Below are 17,334 nucleotides of genomic sequence, written 5' to 3'. Positions count from 1 at the left end.
AGATTTAAGACTCTTCGCCTCCCGACCCCTTCACGTCAGCCCGAACCATGGCACCTTCCTCTCAGGCCGCTCAGCGGATAGAGGAAGCTCGAGCTCTCGCAAAGAAAGATGCTTCCAAGGCTGAGAATATTTACAAAGACATTCTAGCCAAGGGCCCGGGATCCTCCGAAAGCTCATCGCGCGATTACGAGAATGCGTTGATCGGATTGGGAGAGCTCTATCGAGATGAGAAGAAGCCGCAAGAGATAGCAGAACTGATCAAAACAAGTCGAGATTCGTTCTCTTCCTTTGCCAAAGCTAAGACGGCGAAACTTGGTAAGTTAATATGGTGTCACTTATGTTAGAGGCAAGACAGGATAGCTTACGAGCTATGTGTAGTTCGCCAATTGCTCGACCTGTTCAGCGAGATTCCAAACACCCTCGATATTCAAATTGCCGTCATCAAGTCCTGTATTGAATGGGCTGTTGCTGAAAGACGGTCGTTCCTCCGACAGAACCTCGAGACCCGACTGGTGGCTATCTTTATGCAGAAGCAGAGCTACTACGACGCCCTCAGCCTCATCAACTCACTTCTCCGAGAACTAAAGCGGCTGGATGACAAGCTTATGCTAGTTGAGGTACAGTTATTGGAGTCGCGAGTATACCATGCACTTGGAAACCAGGCCAAAGCTCGTGCTGCACTGACTGCTGCACGGACTTCGGCTGCTTCCGTCTACACCCCTCCAAATCTACAGGCCGGTCTAGATATGCAGAGCGGCATGCTGCATGCGGAGGATAAGGACTTTAACACTTCATATTCCTACTTCATCGAGGCTTTAGAAGGATACAGCTCTTTAGACGAGGGAGAGAAGGCGACGGCGGCTCTCCAATACATGCTGCTCTGTAAGATCATGCTGAATTTGGTGGATGACGTGACGACACTCTTGGGCTCGAAGCAGGCACAGAAATATGCCAGCCCACGACTGGAGGCTATGAAAGCGGTAGCGCGTGCCCATGCCAATCGGTCGCTCGAGGAATACGAGAAGGCGCTTTCGGATTACCGGTTCGAACTCGGCAGCGACGCCTTCATCCGCAATCACCTTCGCAGACTCTATGACGCTATGTTGGAACAGAACCTCATCAAGGTCATTGAGCCCTTCAGCCGTGTTGAGCTGGATCATATCGCCAAGATGGTCGGGCTGGACACACAGCAGGTGGAACGGAAGCTCTCACAGATGATTCTGGACAAGGTGATTATCGGGGTGCTAGACCAAGGAGCTGGATGCTTGATCGTCTACGATGAGACCGAGCGTGACCAAGCATACGACGCTGCTCTGGATACCATCGCAAAACTGAGTAATGTTGTGGAGGAGCTGTACACTAACCAGGCATCACAACTGGAGTAAGTTATTTTCGGGGAGCTTTGAGGCCAACTTTTGTCATTATACTCCAGAACTGGTATAACATTAGAAAGATCCCATGCGAACCATCCCAGAACGAGAGGTGTAGTTTGGTATTGGCTTGCAGTGGGTGTAGGCTGTAGAAGAAGCTTGACGGTGGAGCTGAACATTATTTAGCAAATAACGCATTTGCGCAAACACGAAGAAGAGGCAAATACATACTCAGATAGAGTAAATGTGTGTGGAGAGAGAGGTCTGGCAGAAAGTTTGATGGGCTGCCCAGGTGCCCGTGGTTGATGGGATGGCCAAAACGGGTAAAGCGCAATCGCGACTCCAGCGAAGTTTGGAAATCCGCCGCGACGATTGAAGACTCTCATCCGTCTCCATACTTCCGCTCCATCCCCCTGCGCTGCCCGCCTTGGAGGACCACGTATCGCAAATCATAATCTTGGCCGCTTTGGTTACCCTTACTGATTGCCCACCATGCAAGCCCCAATGCCGCCCGGCTACGGACGTGGCTATCCCCAGGGCGCTCAAAGGTCTCCTGCCACACCTCGTCGCGGACCTCAAGCTCCAGGTTTGTTTAGTGCCCCAATCACCTTTGGAGTTATATCCAAACTTTTCCCCACGATAAAACTCTAACTCAGCGACCTGTAGGCCCCGCGATTCCCGTCCCAATGCCCCAGCATGCTGTTCCTCCTCAATACATGGCGCCCCAGCGCAACATGCCACACCAGAATGATGCGGCTCTCCGTCGTAGCCGCAAGCCAACAGACAAAAATATTCCCGACGGCGTGGAAGAGGTGGTTATAGGAGAAGGCGTTCAGCAGTATAAGAGCTTGCGCGACCTGGAGAAGCGCCTAGATGCGGCAATCGTCCGAAAGAGGCTGGATATCCAAGACTCCATCAGTAAAACAGTGAAGAAATATCGGACGATGCGCATTTGGGTTTCGAACACGGTGGAAGGCCAACCCTGGCAGAGCTCGACCAGCCAGAATGGCGTAGTTCCAGCGAACACTCCTGGCTCTGGACGGTACAAGGTTCGGATAGAGGGTCGACTGCTGGATGATGACAACGATCTCGAGGCATCAACTAGTGATGACGAAGGTAATACTCAAAAGGATAGAGATGCGATGGAGGAAGACAACTCCGATGCCAAAAAGCCAGCCTCGAAGCGGTCGAAACAGCGCTTCTCGCAATTCTTTAAATCCATTACTGTCGACTTCGACAAGTCCTCAACGACAAATCCAGACGAAATGAAGACTGTAACCTGGGCGAAGCCGCAAATACCACCGAATGCTGTCAGCCTCCCGCCCACCGCCGATTTCGACTCCTTGCAGTTCTCTCGGGCGTCACAGGAGAATCTGAACGTTACCATCAGCCTTGTTAGGGATGAAACGCCTGAGCGCTATAAACTGAGCAAGGAATTAGCAGAGGTTCTCGACGTTGAGGAAGAGACTAGGAGCGGGATTGTCTTGGGTATCTGGGACTACATCCGTGCCATGGGACTCCAGGAAGATGAGGAAAAACGCCTTGTACGTTGTGATGATCGCCTGCGAGCTGTGAGTCTGCGCCTTTCCGTAAATACGTTCTAGCAACCCTAACAACTGTGTAGATCTTTGGCCGTGACCAAATGTTCTTCCCTCAAATCCCGGAAAGCGTTGGCCCGCACACCAGTCCCCTTGACCCCATCAAGCTCCCCTACACAATCCGCGTCGATGAAGACTTTCACAAAGACCCAACACCCACCATTTACGATATTCAAGTCGCGGTCGAAGACCCCCTTCGTTCGAAGATGCTAGCTTTAACACAGAACCCACAATATACAGCTGGAATGCGTCAGATCTCCCAGCTAGACGACCAAGTTGCGCTCATCATCCAAGCACTTACTCATTCGCGCGCAAAGCACTCTTTCTTCACGGCACTTAGCAAGGATCCCGCTGCGTTCGTCCGTCGCTGGATCAATTCACAGCGCAGAGATCTCGAGACAATCCTCGGCGAAGCTACTCGCGGAGGCGGCGAAGACGGTAGTGGACCTGAGTTTCGCCGCGGCGGCTCAGATAGCGTCTGGGATACCACTGTTGCCCGCGAAGCCGTGCGGTACATACTTGCTAAACCGGAAGCTGCGATGGGCCGGTGAGCCATTTCCGTGTCTGGATTCAGCGCATCATATGTTGTTTTTAGTGTCAGTTCGATTGGGGAAAATGGTTAGTTGGGTTGAAACTCGGCTTGAGGCGCTCGCGTGGTGTTTTGTGTTTTCCCGGAACTGCTTGCTTCCTGTTTTACTGTTTGACTTCCTTTCTTATCTAGGATAATTCTAAGAGCGTGCTATGGACTTATTGAGAGTAGCGGAGGATGTGTAATTGAAGTTACTGTGTGGCTTTCTCTTTTCGGCCGAGGCCTGACATTGCAATCACCTGCACTCTTTGCTAGGAGACTAATGTGGTCGGGGAAAGGAGAGCCGGGGGACGGAAGTCGGCTGCAAAAGCAGTGCCTTCCAAAAGGGTGTCATGTTAGGGGGGACGGGACGGTTCGCCAGTCTATAACGTTCGAAAATCCCCTACACATTTCTATCCTGAAAAAATATAACCGGGTTGCCATTGAGACCCTCCAACATGGATCTGTATAAGAATATCCCCTCGTGGGCACCTCCATCACACGGGACGAAGACTGTTGAAATCACTGATATCTATAAATGCAGTCGCATCTCATACGGGGAACGAGTACGCGAGCAAGCCGGCCAATTGCCTTCCTCCACTATCCTGTATTACCAGTACTGGTAGGCCCCTTTGATGTTTTCTCCCGGCTAAACGCTTCTCTTGTGTAAGTCTTTTATCGGGTTGGGGTCGGCACCCGACGCCATTGATTGGTTGCCTGCCGCATTATCGCCGAGAAATAAGCTGCCTTCCTCCTGTTCAAGCTTTGCGGCGGCATCGAGAACAGCCCTTTGCGCCAAGTCCTCCATTGTATTTTCTTTGTTCTTATCCTGAGGGCTGCGTTTCTCTTTGATTGATTCTTGATCGGCGGCAGGGGTGGCAGGCTGACGGAAACGCTTCATGACGGTCTCGATCATCTTCGAAAACCAGTAGTAGTTGAGACCGTTTAGGATGAGGTTGGAGGTGACGTAAGTTATGACAAGCCAAGTGGGGACACCGCCAGCCGTGTATTTCGAGTATTTGGATATCTCGGCGTTTGCCCTGACACAGGACTCGTTGATACAGAGAGCGCCGTCGTTGCGAGGGTGAAAGACTTCTGCTGTGATATCGACAGGACTCAATTGGGACGATGAAGGAGAGGCGGACCAGGTTTGCTTGAGCGCGTTAAACATGTCCACATAGACAATTGCGGACTGCCAGGTCCCCCATATGAGGCGGCAGGAGAAGAATACGAAGAGGAGCAGCATTCCATTGTACCATTGTAGAGTACTCCCAGTCATGTTGACCTTATCGAGGAACCAGTGAATATTGAGGAACGGGCTCGATAGTTCGTAGAGGATAAAAACTGGCGCGTAGAAATTGACGAAAGGTCTCTGCCAAAACTATTTAGTGGACGTATCCAGGTCCATAATCTGGGTGGGCCTTACGTATCCAAAGCTGAAAACCCATAACGCACATACAGCGTGAAAGAGCATACCGATACCAAAGATATTGACGTAAAGAGCACTGACGATCAGGTCGTAGATAAAATATCCCACAGCAAGAGAGCTGATAAAAGCACACGACCCAGTATATCCATACACCCGCTCGCCTAAATTCATAGACTTCCTCTCTTCGTCTGTAAAGAGCACCCAGAGAGCAACGCCATTGATGAAGGTACTCTGAATGAGCGACACGACGTGTACGTCCCAGTTGAGCTTCGTACGCTTGTTAAAATTAGGATAATAGCGCGGGAATAGCTTTGGAGACAGCCAAGGCGAGAGGATGTAATGGATTAGCAGGTAGCCGAGGAAGGTAGTGGCGACTTCATGGGAATGATCAGCAAGGGCAGGGAGGTTTAGTCGCAAAGCCCAAGGCTCGACAGCTTCCCGCAGCCACTCTGGAGGAGGCGGAATGGGGTCCAGCATGTCGGGATGACTACCAACTGGGTGAGGGTTGAAGTCCTGGGTCGGTATACGACCGAAGAAAAGTAGAAATCAGGATAATGAGGAGATAGTTCAAGACAAGGACTTCGGGAGAAGGCTGACTCTGAAACTATGACACGGCGCTAGGACAGGCGAATTGAGCGGGGTTTTGGAGAGCCTAGAGACCAGCCATCTTGATGGGAAACAATGGTGCCTGTATGAGAAAGAGGTGAGCGGAGATTCGCAACAGGTTGGAATCAGCCGTGGACTTCTTTCGGAAGAATTACCGGAGGAGACAGCCAGTTCGACACGTTGAAGTGAAGGACTGGGGCTATCACGCTGGGGAGTGACTGGTCAAGAGCGAGGTCTCTGGAGGTGTCGCGCATTACTCCGCAGTTTCTCATGATTCAACAAAAGGTGATCGCGTGCCGTTGGGTGCCTGATTTGCTAGGCCAAAAGAACTTCGTTGGGGCAGGCACATGACTCAGCCGCGGTATTGCCTGATCAGGAGGGCACATTCAGTGCCGAGCCATGTTGGGCAGGAGCCATGCGAGGGGAGGGCGACGCAAAGGGGACTTCAGGAAGAATATCTTATTCATTTACATCTAGTCACCAACTGAGAAACAACATGTACGTTCATCCTGGGTTTTAGAACTCAGGATGGGTGGAAGAAAAATCAAGCTACATAGTTGACAAAGGAAACAGTGCGGAGAAAAAGGGACCAACTGTGTCAAGTGCTGACCCAAGAATCAAGGAAACAGAGCGGCGCTGGTGGTGTATCGTCAGAGTCATTTTAGAAAATGCGTGCTATCGCGAAAGACGTCGTCAACCACGTGGAGTGTCAGGTTATCAGAGTCAAGTCGCTGTACTCGTGATCTCTGTGCGGAGTCCGCTGTCACTGGGCGGCGCGAAAAGCACCATCTTTGCCGCTTCTTCATCCAGGCTTTCTTCGAGCTGGTTCGCATCGTCCTCAGCCCTAGCTGCCTTCGCTTCTGGGGTCTCATCCTCGGCCTCCAAGCGTTCATCTTTAGCGACTCCCGATGCCGGTTGCTCTTCTCCAGTGTCGTCCAGCACGGACTGCGGGCAAGTAGCGACAACCCCTTTCGTCGTGCTGGCGGCGCTAGTAGTGCTCACATGCCGGCCCGTTGAAGTGGCAGTCCCTGGACCATGTACCATGCTACCCGCATATGACCCAGCGAAGCTAGTCCTTCGTTCAGTACCGGCGTCACTCTCCTCTCCACTCTGATCCTCCTCTTCTTCCGGAAACGCCTCATTCTCCTTGTTGGCTACAGAAGCCCTCCCTCCCCATGATGATTTGCGGTAGGAGAAGTTGGACTTGACCGATTGACTCCGTTTTAGGTTTGTAAGGCCGCCGGTTGCGCCGCTCTGTTTGTCCGCGATTCCACGGTTCCCTGTAACATGGCTTAGACTAAGAATTCTCCTTTCCTTGCTTGCTGTCGGTGCAGTCGTAGAACTTGTTTGCGAAGCAGGAGGAGCTCGTTTCTTCAATGCCAATCCAACACTGCTACCAAGGATACTCCGGGTGTCCTTGGTGGTGCTTGCTGTGCTTGAAGCGCTCGGATTACGTGCCCTTGCTCTGCGCACTTTCTTCGTGCTCAAACCTTGCGCGCTGTGAGGGCGATTTAGAAGAACGGTACGAGCGTGATCAAGTACACCTTCCAGTATCCGTTTCTCGAGGGTATCGGCACGCTCTTCCATGACTTGCATCTCCTCATGACGCAGTTCGAGGGCCATCTCTAGGCCGGACACCTCCTTGTTGAGCTTAGCGTTCTGGGCGGCAAGCTCATCCTTTTCTGATTTGAGTCTTTGAATCATTGCCAGCAGCGAGTCTTTCTCGTCTTTGAGAACCAGAATCTCTGCCTCGACCTGCTCCCTTTGGGCTGTTCGCCGCTCAAGAGCGACGGCAGCCTCTTCGGCCTCTTTGCGTCTGCGCTCATTTTCATCGGCCACGAGGGCCGATTGGGCTGCAAGCATCTCGTTCATTTTGTGGGATGTCTCCATAATGTCCTTGTGCATCTCATCGAGCTTCATCATCTGGGTGACGGAATGTCCGGTATCTGTGGCATGGTGGAGAAGCGCGTCTAGTTTTTCGTGTATAGGCCCTTTCGAGTTCGTGGTGTGATCAAGTAACTCGCTCAGCTTCTCGTAGACCTGGCTGTTTGTGCTCGAAGTCTGACTGAGGAGCTGGTCAAGCTTTTCGTGGACTTGGTCGGTCGTAACTCTCTCAATTAGAACATTAAGCGCCTCCTGGACTTGATTGCTCTTTGTGTGCTCCAAAAGGTTGTTAAGCTTCTCGTGCACCTGGCTGTCGTCATACTTCTGCGGCTCGGGTGGGGGTAACGCCGGTAACATCTGAGGTATGGTAGTGGGAAGAACGGACAAATCCATCTTGAGGTCTTGTGCGGTCTGCTGGGAGTGGTTATAGTGTTGGCCCACTATGGAGAGGATTTCTTGAATAGCCTCCAAAACCTGCGGATGAAACTCATGCAGCTTGGCCTCGACACGCTCAGTAGTAGCTGCCGCTCGCTCAACGTCGGACCGAGCCTGCTCTTGCTGCGATTTGACCTCGTTTTGCATTTCCTCCATCTTGTTGTATGAAACGTCGACTTTCTCGAAGAATGTTTTCGCGTCGGTGCTCATCCGCTCGCACGCCTCATTGACGCTGTCGCCCATGGAGCCGATGACGAGTTTGATATCTTCGGCCAGAGCTCTTGTATTCGTCACTGCCTCAAGGTTCGCATTGCCGCGTTCGGCGGCTTCAGTGAACTTGGACTCCATTAGAGACTGCGCCGCGTCATATCTGGCCATGACATCACCCAACTTTTCATCAATTTTTGCGCCAAGCTCAACTAAGATTGCTGCCTTAGTTTCATCGTGTCTGATGAGGATAGCAGCATCTCGCTCCTCCTTCTCGAGCTTGATGGCATCCTGCTCACCGCGCGCACGCTCAAACTCCCGGTTGATGAGCTCAGTAAGCTCGTTGACGTTCTCGACTGTGGTGAAGCTTTCAGCAGAGGCAGCCAGACCATCGAGGAGTTGCTTGAGCTCTGATAGTCCTTCATGGCTTCCATCAAGACGGCTCTTGAGCTCCTCTCCGAGAACCTCAACGACAGACTTAGCCTCATCTATCTTTTCGGCTAGCCCTGCGTGCTCAATTTTCCGTGCTTCGAATCCTTGACCAGTCAACTCCTGATCAGCTTCCACCTTCTCCTTAAACTCGGTCATGAGAGCAACTATGTCCTGGATCTCGGCTTTCGTGGGAAGGGTCCCGGCATCAGGGAGCTTCAGCTCTTCCATCTGAGTTTTGACCTCGAAAATCATGGCCTCCAGGGTCTGCAGGTCTGACTTGACCAATTTCTCGGTGTCAGTCTCACCCTCCTCTCCATTTTCTTTGCCTTTCGAGTCATCAAGAGCAATCCACATATCTTTCATGAGCGTTTCTAGGGTGCCAATATCGGCCTTTGTCGGGCATTCTGCTTCCATACGTCCATAAAGCTCGGTCACAACATCTTTGGTTTCCTTGACAATCTCGTCTAGGCTGCCCAGTTGCTCCGCTCGCGCAATCTCATCTGGGGCAGGGAACACCATCTCATCAAGCTGTGATTTCGTGTTCCGAAGTAGAGTCTCGATGGTGTCCGTATCCTCCTTCTTTGCAGTTGTTTCGTCCGCAGGAGTTTCGCGAGCTACAATACCAGCAACAGAACTCTGAAGCTCGTGCAGTCCGAGGAGAATTTCGTCAATGTGCTCCTTTTTCAGAATATCCTCGGGAGGGTTCTGGGCTCGTGGGGTGGAGTCGATTGATTCGACTTTGACCTGTAGCTGGGAGATGAGGGTTTTGAGGGCCTGGATATCGGTAGTCACGGTTGACTCATTGGCAAGCATCAACTCCCGCCCTCTCGGACGAGCGCTCCCCTCGGATTCCGCCTGAGACTGGCGAAGCATTTCCACTTCAGTCTTCAAGCTGCTGAGCCCCTCTCTCAATGTATCGAGGAGCTCAGCGGGGTTGAATTCGGCAGGCCGCTCTAGGAGCTTCGCAATGTCTTCCCTGATTATGCCAACGCCATCATGAAAAGCGTCTGTGAGTTCTGTTGTCGAGAATAGATTTTCACCGTTATCCTTGGGCCGGCTGGCCTCCTCGTAGAACGCTTCTAGAGTAGCTTGCACAGCAGCAATAATGTCGTCTTTGTCTTTGTTTGCCTCCGCAGGTACTAGACTCATATTGAGAGATCCTCTAAGGCTTTCGAACTCCTCTCGAACGATCTTAGAGAGGTTTTGACCCTCGATATCTGGCCTATGGTTCTCTGAAATGTCACGAATCGCGTCCAAAATCTCGTCCTTTTCCGCAGAGGCGTTGCTCCGAATGAGCAGGGAGCTCAGGGTTTGGCGAAGGTGTTCAAATTCTTTTTCCATTGCGTCGAGGAGTTCTGGTGTGTCCGGGTTGCCTCCAGAATGATTCGCCAGGAAGGCTTCTGTAATTGTTCTCTCCAGATCCGCCTGGAGAAGCCGAAATCCTTCCTTTACTGTATCCAAAATTTCGTGCTTTCCCGATGCCTCCGATACATTCGCCGCGTATCCTTCGACATCCTGGCGCACAACATTAATGCTATCTTTGATGGTATTCAAAACCTGCTCAGTGCGTGCTTCATCCATGGAAGGTGCCTGCTTCAGCTCTTCTTTGACGATATCGAACTGCTCTTGGAGCTGTTGTAGGATTTGCTCCCCGAAGCTCTGGTTCGCATTAGCAGTTACTTCGCTTAGACCAGCCGTGATAGCTTCCATGAGGTCATCTTTGTTCAGCTCTATCTCTCGAGGCAGTGAATTCTGACTCTCAAGTCCTTCCGCGATAGTGGCGAGGATCTCATCGCGAGAAATAGTTGGCTGCGAAGTTCTAGTCAGAGTAGATTGCTGGGCAGAAAACGCGTCGCTGACCACATTGGCGATATCCTCCTTGGTTATGGACGGATTCGAGAGCTCCTTCGCCGCGAGCATGTGTGCCTCAATTCCGTCAGACACTGCACTCAAGATCTCGTCGCGCCCAAGACCGGAGTCAAAGCTATCTCTTGTGAGAGCGCTTTGAGATGTCATAGATTCGGTAACTGCGTGAAGAATTTCGTCTCGAAGAGAAACTAGCTGCTCATGATCGAAGGATAGTGGTTGGGAACTTTCGAGGCATTCCTGGATTGTCCGGACGATTTCGTCTTTTGTGATTGTCGGGGGTGGGCCGAACTGCTGTAATCCGGCCTGAACAGCCGCCAGGACCTGATCGTTGGTGATAGCCTGATCGTGTCGTGGCTGGTAGGCCTTGAGGCCCTCTGCAAGACATTCCAGTATTTCATCCCGCTCGAGGCCAAAATTCTGCAGTTCGATCTCAGGTTTATAGGTCTCCCAGGCTTCTCTGACTGCTTCTAGAATATCTTCCTTTTGCATTCTTGCCCCATCCGGTTCGTCACGTGGTTGAGACAGCCCGGAGTGGTCGAGGGCCTTTCTCACGATGGAATAGATTTCGGCGCTATCCATAGCTGCCCGGAATTCGGTGAGCGCAGAAGTCTGTCGTTTGTTGTCGTTCATTATGGAAGCTAACTGGCCCCGAAGGTCGTGCAGGCTGCCATCAACAATATGGGCGATTTCTTCCTTTGTGGATGCTTTGGGTGTATTCTCCATGGCTCGATTACGTTCAACGTCCTCCAATTTGTGAGCCAAGTTTCTACCCATCCCTAGCACTTCCCCACGGAGCTCACGGACTAAAGCTTTCACTTCGTTCGTCATGCCACCCCCTTCGATGACGCTGCTCCTCACTCGCTTCATGATGTCCAGCATCTCGTCCGTAACGCGTGCGTCTTTTTGCGCTGCAGAGCGTTCCACCGCGCGGGCATGGGCCCCGTGTATAACGCCCATGTCGGGTGCGTACGATTGCTCCTGATCAACCGATCTCGTTGAGGTGGTGTGGACATCCGCGTTTGGGCGAGCCGTACGCGAACGTACGAGGGCCTTGTTGCTGACGTCCTGTTTCACAATGTTCAGGATTTCCTCGAGCATCTTTGTTACTGTGCTATCGACGTTTTTGCTCGAATCGTCAGACGTGGGCCGAGCTTTAAGTTCGTTCACAAGCTCTAGTAATTTTTCTTGTCCTTCCTTTGTAGCCATCTCTCGCAGAACTTTCTCCAAGAGCGCGATACTGGCGGATCCGTCAGTGATGGGGGCTGGGGAAGCGCAAAATTCACGTTCCATAGCAGCGATAAAAGGATTAGGGCTTTGCATTCGAGGAACAGAGTAGCTTTTCTTCGAATTCGGAGAACTATCCGATTCCGTCTGGTTAATACCACTTTCAGAACCCAAGAGAGCACTGAAATCCCACCTTGTGCTAGCATCACCGTTCAGGAACTTGGCAGCCAAGTTCGAAGATAGATCGCGGAGGCTTTTTCGTATATCTTCGTCTCGGGCGTTTGTAGCAGCTTTAAGGCTGATCAAATCGGTGGCGTTATCTTTGCTTCGTCGACTTAGTTGCGCCATCTCGCGCTGGAGCCCGCTTGCAATATCCGTCAGGCTGAGGATCTGGCTAGACAGAGACTCGAGGCTAAATGATTGCGAACGTTTCGGTTTTAGAGACATCTCGGGGCCACTGGCGTTTTGCTGCTCATTTTCAGGCGGCAATTGCATGTTCTGTAGAGCCAGCATGGTCGCAGACGGAGGAGTACTTTCACCGAATATTGGTCTGGAAAGGTAGCGGTTAGAGATAAGCAAGTTTGGAGCATCTTGGTCCTTATTTTCCTGGTCTGGAGAACTTCCAGGCTTTAACGCGACCTTTTCAGGCTCTCGTGAACTCTGGTCCGAGATTGATGCGCGAGACGGTCGTTCGGGCGACCTGCTCTCCAGGTAATTCAAAAATTCTGAGCGCGTATCCGTGTTTTGGAGAGACTGCATGCGCTTGTGGAACTGACCCTTGATGAGTGACTTCTCAGGCGACTTGGGTGGCATTACGTTTGTGGTGTACGGGCTGGGTGAATTTTCGCGCGTCTTTTCAGTAAAGTTTGCTGCCACAGCCTGGATTCCCGGAGAGACATTGGTTCTTGTTGCAGGACTCGTTGAACCGGGGTTCAGTGGTAGAGGCGGTGGTGCGCGTTCCGGGTCAGAACTATCCCACCTTTGTTTCAAAGATTTGAGCGTCAGTTTCATCGGAGCCATGACCATGAATAAAAGAAAATAGTTGACACCGCTGAAGTGAGGGATTTGTTGGCACATACATGGGGACCGTTTGGTGTCTGCTGAGGACCAGCTCCCGATCACGAGAAGCCTCTCGACTATGCGAAGACATCGTGAAACCTGAATGCTCATAGACTGATTTCCAGATACCTTTGCATATGCTTTGTGCAACAAAGATTGGATGAGAGTAGAGGGCTGGAATGTAGAGAAGAATGAAGAATGGTCGTCAAAGGCAGGGTCGTAAGGGCGTATCAAGTCGTCAAAACAAAACACAATAACAAAAGCCCCAGACGTAAATCAAAGGGTATAGGACTGGAGGAAACAGCAACAAAAATTGAAGAGAGAAACAGGTGCGCTTGCTATGGAAAACAACGAGGAGGGGCTGGGAGACAAAGCGGCATGCGAGGGCAAGACCAGAGACCGGGACGGGAGGAACAAGTTCTGGGTCTGGGGACGAGCTCCTTGTGAATTAAGTATGAGTTCGCAGGTTTTCAACGACCGCTTGTCGATCGGGACAACAGACAAAGTGGAGTTGAAAGACCACCAGATATTGGTAGCTCATGGAGCATCAATCGCAGACCAGTCCAATCTGCGGCAACCACCTCCAAAGCTGCCTCCATAGCAACGGGAGCTGCTGTGGTTGTCAAGTAAACAATTGGTGATCAATTGTGATTCACCGCCCGGGGCCCGCAACATAAGTTTCTCCGAAACTCCGGCGAGCAGGACGCTAGTCTCGTTGAAGAATTTATCCAAATATGGACTAGTTCCAGGATATCGGCAAGTCGGCCAATGGAATCGCGGCACACAAATCATCATGCCCTGAACCCTCCCCAGCGCAACTTCCCAAGCGAAAAAAGAACGTTGGGCGCAGAGAACCTGAATCCTCGACTGCAGCATCTCGACAACAACCCCATCGACCTGCCGCTCATCGGACTCTCACAATGAAGTGTTAGTTGTTTCCTTCTTCGACTGATTTACTGTTTTCGATCTCCCGCTGATAGGAATGTTGGGATAGTCATGAAAGTGGGCCGTGTGGCCATTATCACTCGTGGCCGTTACGCCGGTAAGAAGGTACGATAAGATCTTTTGCATCGTTTTAGGGAGAAGAAATGCCATGCGCGCTGAGAAGGGAGCAATTTAAGGGACTCGAGTTTGAAGTTGGGAGGGAGTTTCGAGCAAACGGAAGATATCGAGGATGGTTGAGGGTCATAAACGTCCGGGAAATGCTGACGACAGTTGTTTTGCAATTTTACAGGTCGTCATTGTCCAGCCTCAGGACACTGGCTCTAAGGCTCACCCGTTCTCCTACGCTATCGTCGCCGGTATCGAGCGCTACCCCCTCAAGGTTACCCGCCGCATGGGTAAGAAGACCGTCGAGAAGCGCAGCCGTATCAAGCCTTTCATCAAGGTCGTCAACTACAACCACCTGATGCCCACGCGTTACACTCTCGAGCTCGAGGGTCTCAAGGGTGTTGTTTCCGCCGACACCTTCAAGGAAGTCTCCCAGCGCGAGGATGCCAAGAAGACAGTCAAGAAGGCTCTTGAAGACCGATACACCAGCGGCAAGAATCGGTGGTTCTTCACTCCTCTGCGTATGTTATATTTTGCGACCAACGAACCCTCGGCGTTCGACTTGTGCTGACGTTTGATCAGGTTTCTAAACGGGGTAATTCTGGGGCGTTATGTCGTTTGAGCGCACAAGGTTCTTAGATGAGGCAACGGGGAAAAGCATCGAGCACGTTCGGTTCATGAGCATAGGCTTTGCAGGAGATATGCCATCGCTAGAGGAAGAATTGCGAATGTATCGGTGTACAAGTCAAGGACTTGAGCATTTATATGCTGGACGCCACCCAGACCCGGCGTCCATCTTGAAACGAATTGAAAATATGAACAATTTCTTCTTCTAATCTAAGAGATAGTGTTCGGGTACCATATTTTCTTTCCAGCGCCCGTCTTATCTCAAATTCCAGTGTTCGATCCACTCTCAATCGGCCAATTGCAGCCCAGGACGACTCTGGTTTGCCTCCGCGAAAATACACAGTATTGGACGGACTATATTTATATATGCGGACTCGTACTATCTCTACTATTCTACGGAGATGCTCCCAACACCAGCTCTTCTTCCGCCAACTCTACCCCCCGCTAGACTTCTTTGCCAGCCAGAATCCGCATCAATTTCATGAAGGTACGCACATTTAGACGCCAACCAGAGGTCTTACTAGCCTCAGATACCAAAGTCCACCACCAATAAAACTAACTATAATATTGACCATGTCTCTCACGGTCAAGTGCCTCGCCTACGTCCGGAAGCGTCATGTATTCCTAGAATAATGGTTAGGCGGCCCAAGTACAAAGATATGTAGACATCCGAAGAACTTCACGGATATATGCAGCACCTACCAGACGTGGATTCGATAGTATCCTTCGCGCGAGAAAATGAAGAGGCTTCTCGAAATTATATAGGCACCTCACGGAGAAGTCGTAGTACTGCAGCCCTTTCTCCCGGTGGTACGTGATAGTCGGCGGATTGACCTTACGGTCGACATAGTCGACTTTGTTGCCACATATAACCGCTGGGACTGGAATTCTGTCTTTACAGTCGAAAATTGGTAGCATATTGGCTAGGCTCAGTGTCAAATCGTGGGTGTTATTAGAGGGTCCTGTGGGAGAATCATACTGTAATATCCTGGGATACTTTCGTAAGTGCTCGGTTTTTGGAGGTCGAACATCAAGATAACGCCATCGCATCCGCGAACAAGGTCCTCGCTAGGAATTCCAGGTGGGATATCCCATATATCGAAGGTAACTTGACCCTCGTTCTGGCAATGGCAATCGTCAGCGAGGCTCTTTGGCAAGGTCACTCGCACGATGGGGTCTCACGAATTGCAGGTCTATGGTGTAGAGCTGCGGCCTCTGGGAAGGTTCGTACTCCGCGACGAACTCGCCACGAGCGTATCTCTGCATGAAAGCTGTCTAAATCGTGAGTTAGTTAGCGACTCCTTGAAGCTGGCATGTCTCGGTGACTGACTTTGCCGACCCCATCATCCCCAAACATGACAATCCGGAACCTTCGCGGGGATTCGGGCATGACTCTGGTGAGGCACTCCTCAGAGGAGGTCTTGACAAGGTGTGGAGAGAGTTTTTTTTTTTTTCCAAACAACGCCTCAGCGGCAGCTTTCGGCTCTTTATATTCTCGAAAACACTTTCACGAGAGCACTGTTGAAGGAAATCTCAATTAGCCGCTCCGGGATACGAGCGCACCAACACTGAAAAGCCAGAGCAGGTGGAACTCATCTTCATCGAAGGATATGTACTAAGAATAGAATACAGACTAAATGGGACGCTTTTCCATCTCCCAAGGTGTTATGGCGCCGTCATACATTACGAATTGGCCAGATGCCATACTCTTGGTAAATCTTCCGATCTGAGAGCCAAACAAAGTGATGTCGAATTTGAGGCCCTTCAGCTGAATGGATGGAACAAGGAAGCATACCTGTCCAATAGTGCCTTGAACACTTGGGACTACAGTCACGAGCGCCTTTGTCATTCCATTGAACTTATTACCATGATTTGCCATGTCCATTTGGACAAGTCTGACCCCAGAGAACCGAGCTAATATTCTCATTTTCTCGGGAGAGTCATTCTCATCGTACCCTGGGTCGAATGTTGTTATCTTCGAGTCTTCTGCGTCAATCTTCTTGATCAGATAGTTGCCTGCGGCGTTTGATAATCCATACGCTACAGTGAAGAAGGCGATTGTTTAAATTGAACAATGCTCCCCGTAACCGAGGGTACTTATACAGATTTGGGCTCTTTCCTGCGCTGCAGCGTGGAGCCGTAGCCCTAAACAGCCTCAACAGACCAAATGTATGAGCCTCAACATGTAACTGTAAGGCTGAGTCACTCATGTCTGCCAGACAGCCCCAGTGGTCGCCAATTCTGGCGTTGGCTATCGCGGTGTCGATATTCTTGGTACCTTGTTGACTCTGCATTTGACGAATTGCGTTGGCAACACTTGATAACACCCATCACTAGAGCTTGCTACGGGGCTTTCCAGGGCTTTCGTATTCGAGAAGCTCGAATGCTCAAAATCATCCAGAGATAAAAGGGCGCTCCCTAGTTCTCTTATGGCTCGCGTCTCAAGTCCCCGGTTATTAAGCGGCAAGGCGATAGGTCTCTCGAAGTGGAGGGCAGGGCACGGATGGTAGGGTAAGAAGACTGGAGTTTTTGTGGGAAAGAACTAGACATAACGGAAATCGTACCATATTCTGGGTGGCTAGAATTATGGGGAGCTTTGAGCGGCCTTAGGAGAAGCCGCTTGATTGCCCTTCTTGAAGGATACATGGGATATATCATTGGCTCTCATCATGCAGATTCGAGGAGACCCAAGCCCGATTATAAATGCTTCTCACGAGAGCCATCTATACTACAAAAGCATAAATAGGCCTCCGCGCCCCAGTCTTCGAGATAGGCAGTAGAAATATTTGTAGTCATCAAGCAATAACACAGATTACTCTAAGAACACCATCAAAAGCCTGCTTCCGATCAGAAACAATTGGTAATTATGTCTCCCCTAGCTGTTGCTGTCATTGGCGCTACTGGTGCCCAGGTTTTTCACAATTCCCCCTCCCCCCCTTTATGTCCACCCGTATACAACCTAACATATGCAATGCC

General features: G+C 51.0%; 5 protein-coding genes across 5 annotated transcripts; 2 read left to right on the top strand and 3 right to left on the bottom strand.

Moving 5' to 3' along the window:
* Nucleotides 1-47: 47 nt before the first annotated feature.
* On the top strand, nt 48-3,519 carry BJX67DRAFT_372417 (uncharacterized protein; the record flags this gene model as incomplete). Its single annotated transcript, XM_071031243.1, has 5 exons — nt 48-315; nt 379-1,335; nt 1,870-1,956; nt 2,037-2,941; nt 2,995-3,519. 5 exons carry the CDS (start codon nt 48-50, stop codon nt 3,517-3,519), a joined length of 2,742 nt encoding a protein of 913 aa, XP_070885705.1.
* Nucleotides 3,520-4,096: 577 nt separating this feature from the next.
* BJX67DRAFT_125382 (TLC domain-containing protein) lies at nt 4,097-5,907 on the bottom strand. Its single transcript, XM_071024468.1, has 3 exons — nt 5,727-5,907; nt 4,963-5,653; nt 4,097-4,908 (listed from the first exon to the last, which is right to left on the bottom strand). Exons 2-3 carry the CDS (start codon nt 5,440-5,442, stop codon nt 4,186-4,188), a joined length of 1,203 nt encoding a protein of 400 aa, XP_070885704.1. The 5' UTR covers nt 5,443-5,653; nt 5,727-5,907; the 3' UTR covers nt 4,097-4,185.
* Nucleotides 5,908-6,192: 285 nt separating this feature from the next.
* BJX67DRAFT_125362 (uncharacterized protein) lies at nt 6,193-12,896 on the bottom strand. Its single transcript, XM_071024467.1, has 2 exons — nt 12,702-12,896; nt 6,193-12,601 (listed from the first exon to the last, which is right to left on the bottom strand). Exons 1-2 carry the CDS (start codon nt 12,770-12,772, stop codon nt 6,295-6,297), a joined length of 6,378 nt encoding a protein of 2,125 aa, XP_070885703.1. The 5' UTR covers nt 12,773-12,896; the 3' UTR covers nt 6,193-6,294.
* Nucleotides 12,897-13,419: 523 nt separating this feature from the next.
* BJX67DRAFT_354760 (60S ribosomal protein eL27) lies at nt 13,420-14,745 on the top strand. The gene is made up of 4 exons (XM_071029242.1): nt 13,420-13,608; nt 13,676-13,731; nt 13,916-14,252; nt 14,314-14,745. Exons 1-4 carry the CDS (start codon nt 13,602-13,604, stop codon nt 14,319-14,321), a joined length of 408 nt encoding a protein of 135 aa, XP_070885702.1. The 5' UTR covers nt 13,420-13,601; the 3' UTR covers nt 14,322-14,745.
* On the bottom strand, nt 14,695-16,430 carry BJX67DRAFT_354750 (P-loop containing nucleoside triphosphate hydrolase protein). Its single transcript, XM_071029241.1, has 6 exons — nt 15,991-16,430; nt 15,689-15,939; nt 15,541-15,633; nt 15,338-15,479; nt 15,061-15,281; nt 14,695-14,982 (listed from the first exon to the last, which is right to left on the bottom strand). Exons 2-6 carry the CDS (start codon nt 15,746-15,748, stop codon nt 14,914-14,916), a joined length of 585 nt encoding a protein of 194 aa, XP_070885701.1. The 5' UTR covers nt 15,749-15,939; nt 15,991-16,430; the 3' UTR covers nt 14,695-14,913.
* Between the last annotated feature and the right edge of the window lie 904 nt (nt 16,431-17,334).

The sequence above is a fragment of the Aspergillus lucknowensis genome (assembly GCF_044049455.1).
Source record: "Aspergillus lucknowensis strain CBS 449.75 chromosome Unknown BJX67scaffold_23, whole genome shotgun sequence".
NCBI lineage: Eukaryota > Fungi > Ascomycota > Eurotiomycetes > Eurotiales > Aspergillaceae > Aspergillus > Aspergillus lucknowensis.
Note: the sequence above shows the minus strand (reverse complement) of the source record. Positions and strands in the feature narration are given on the sequence as shown.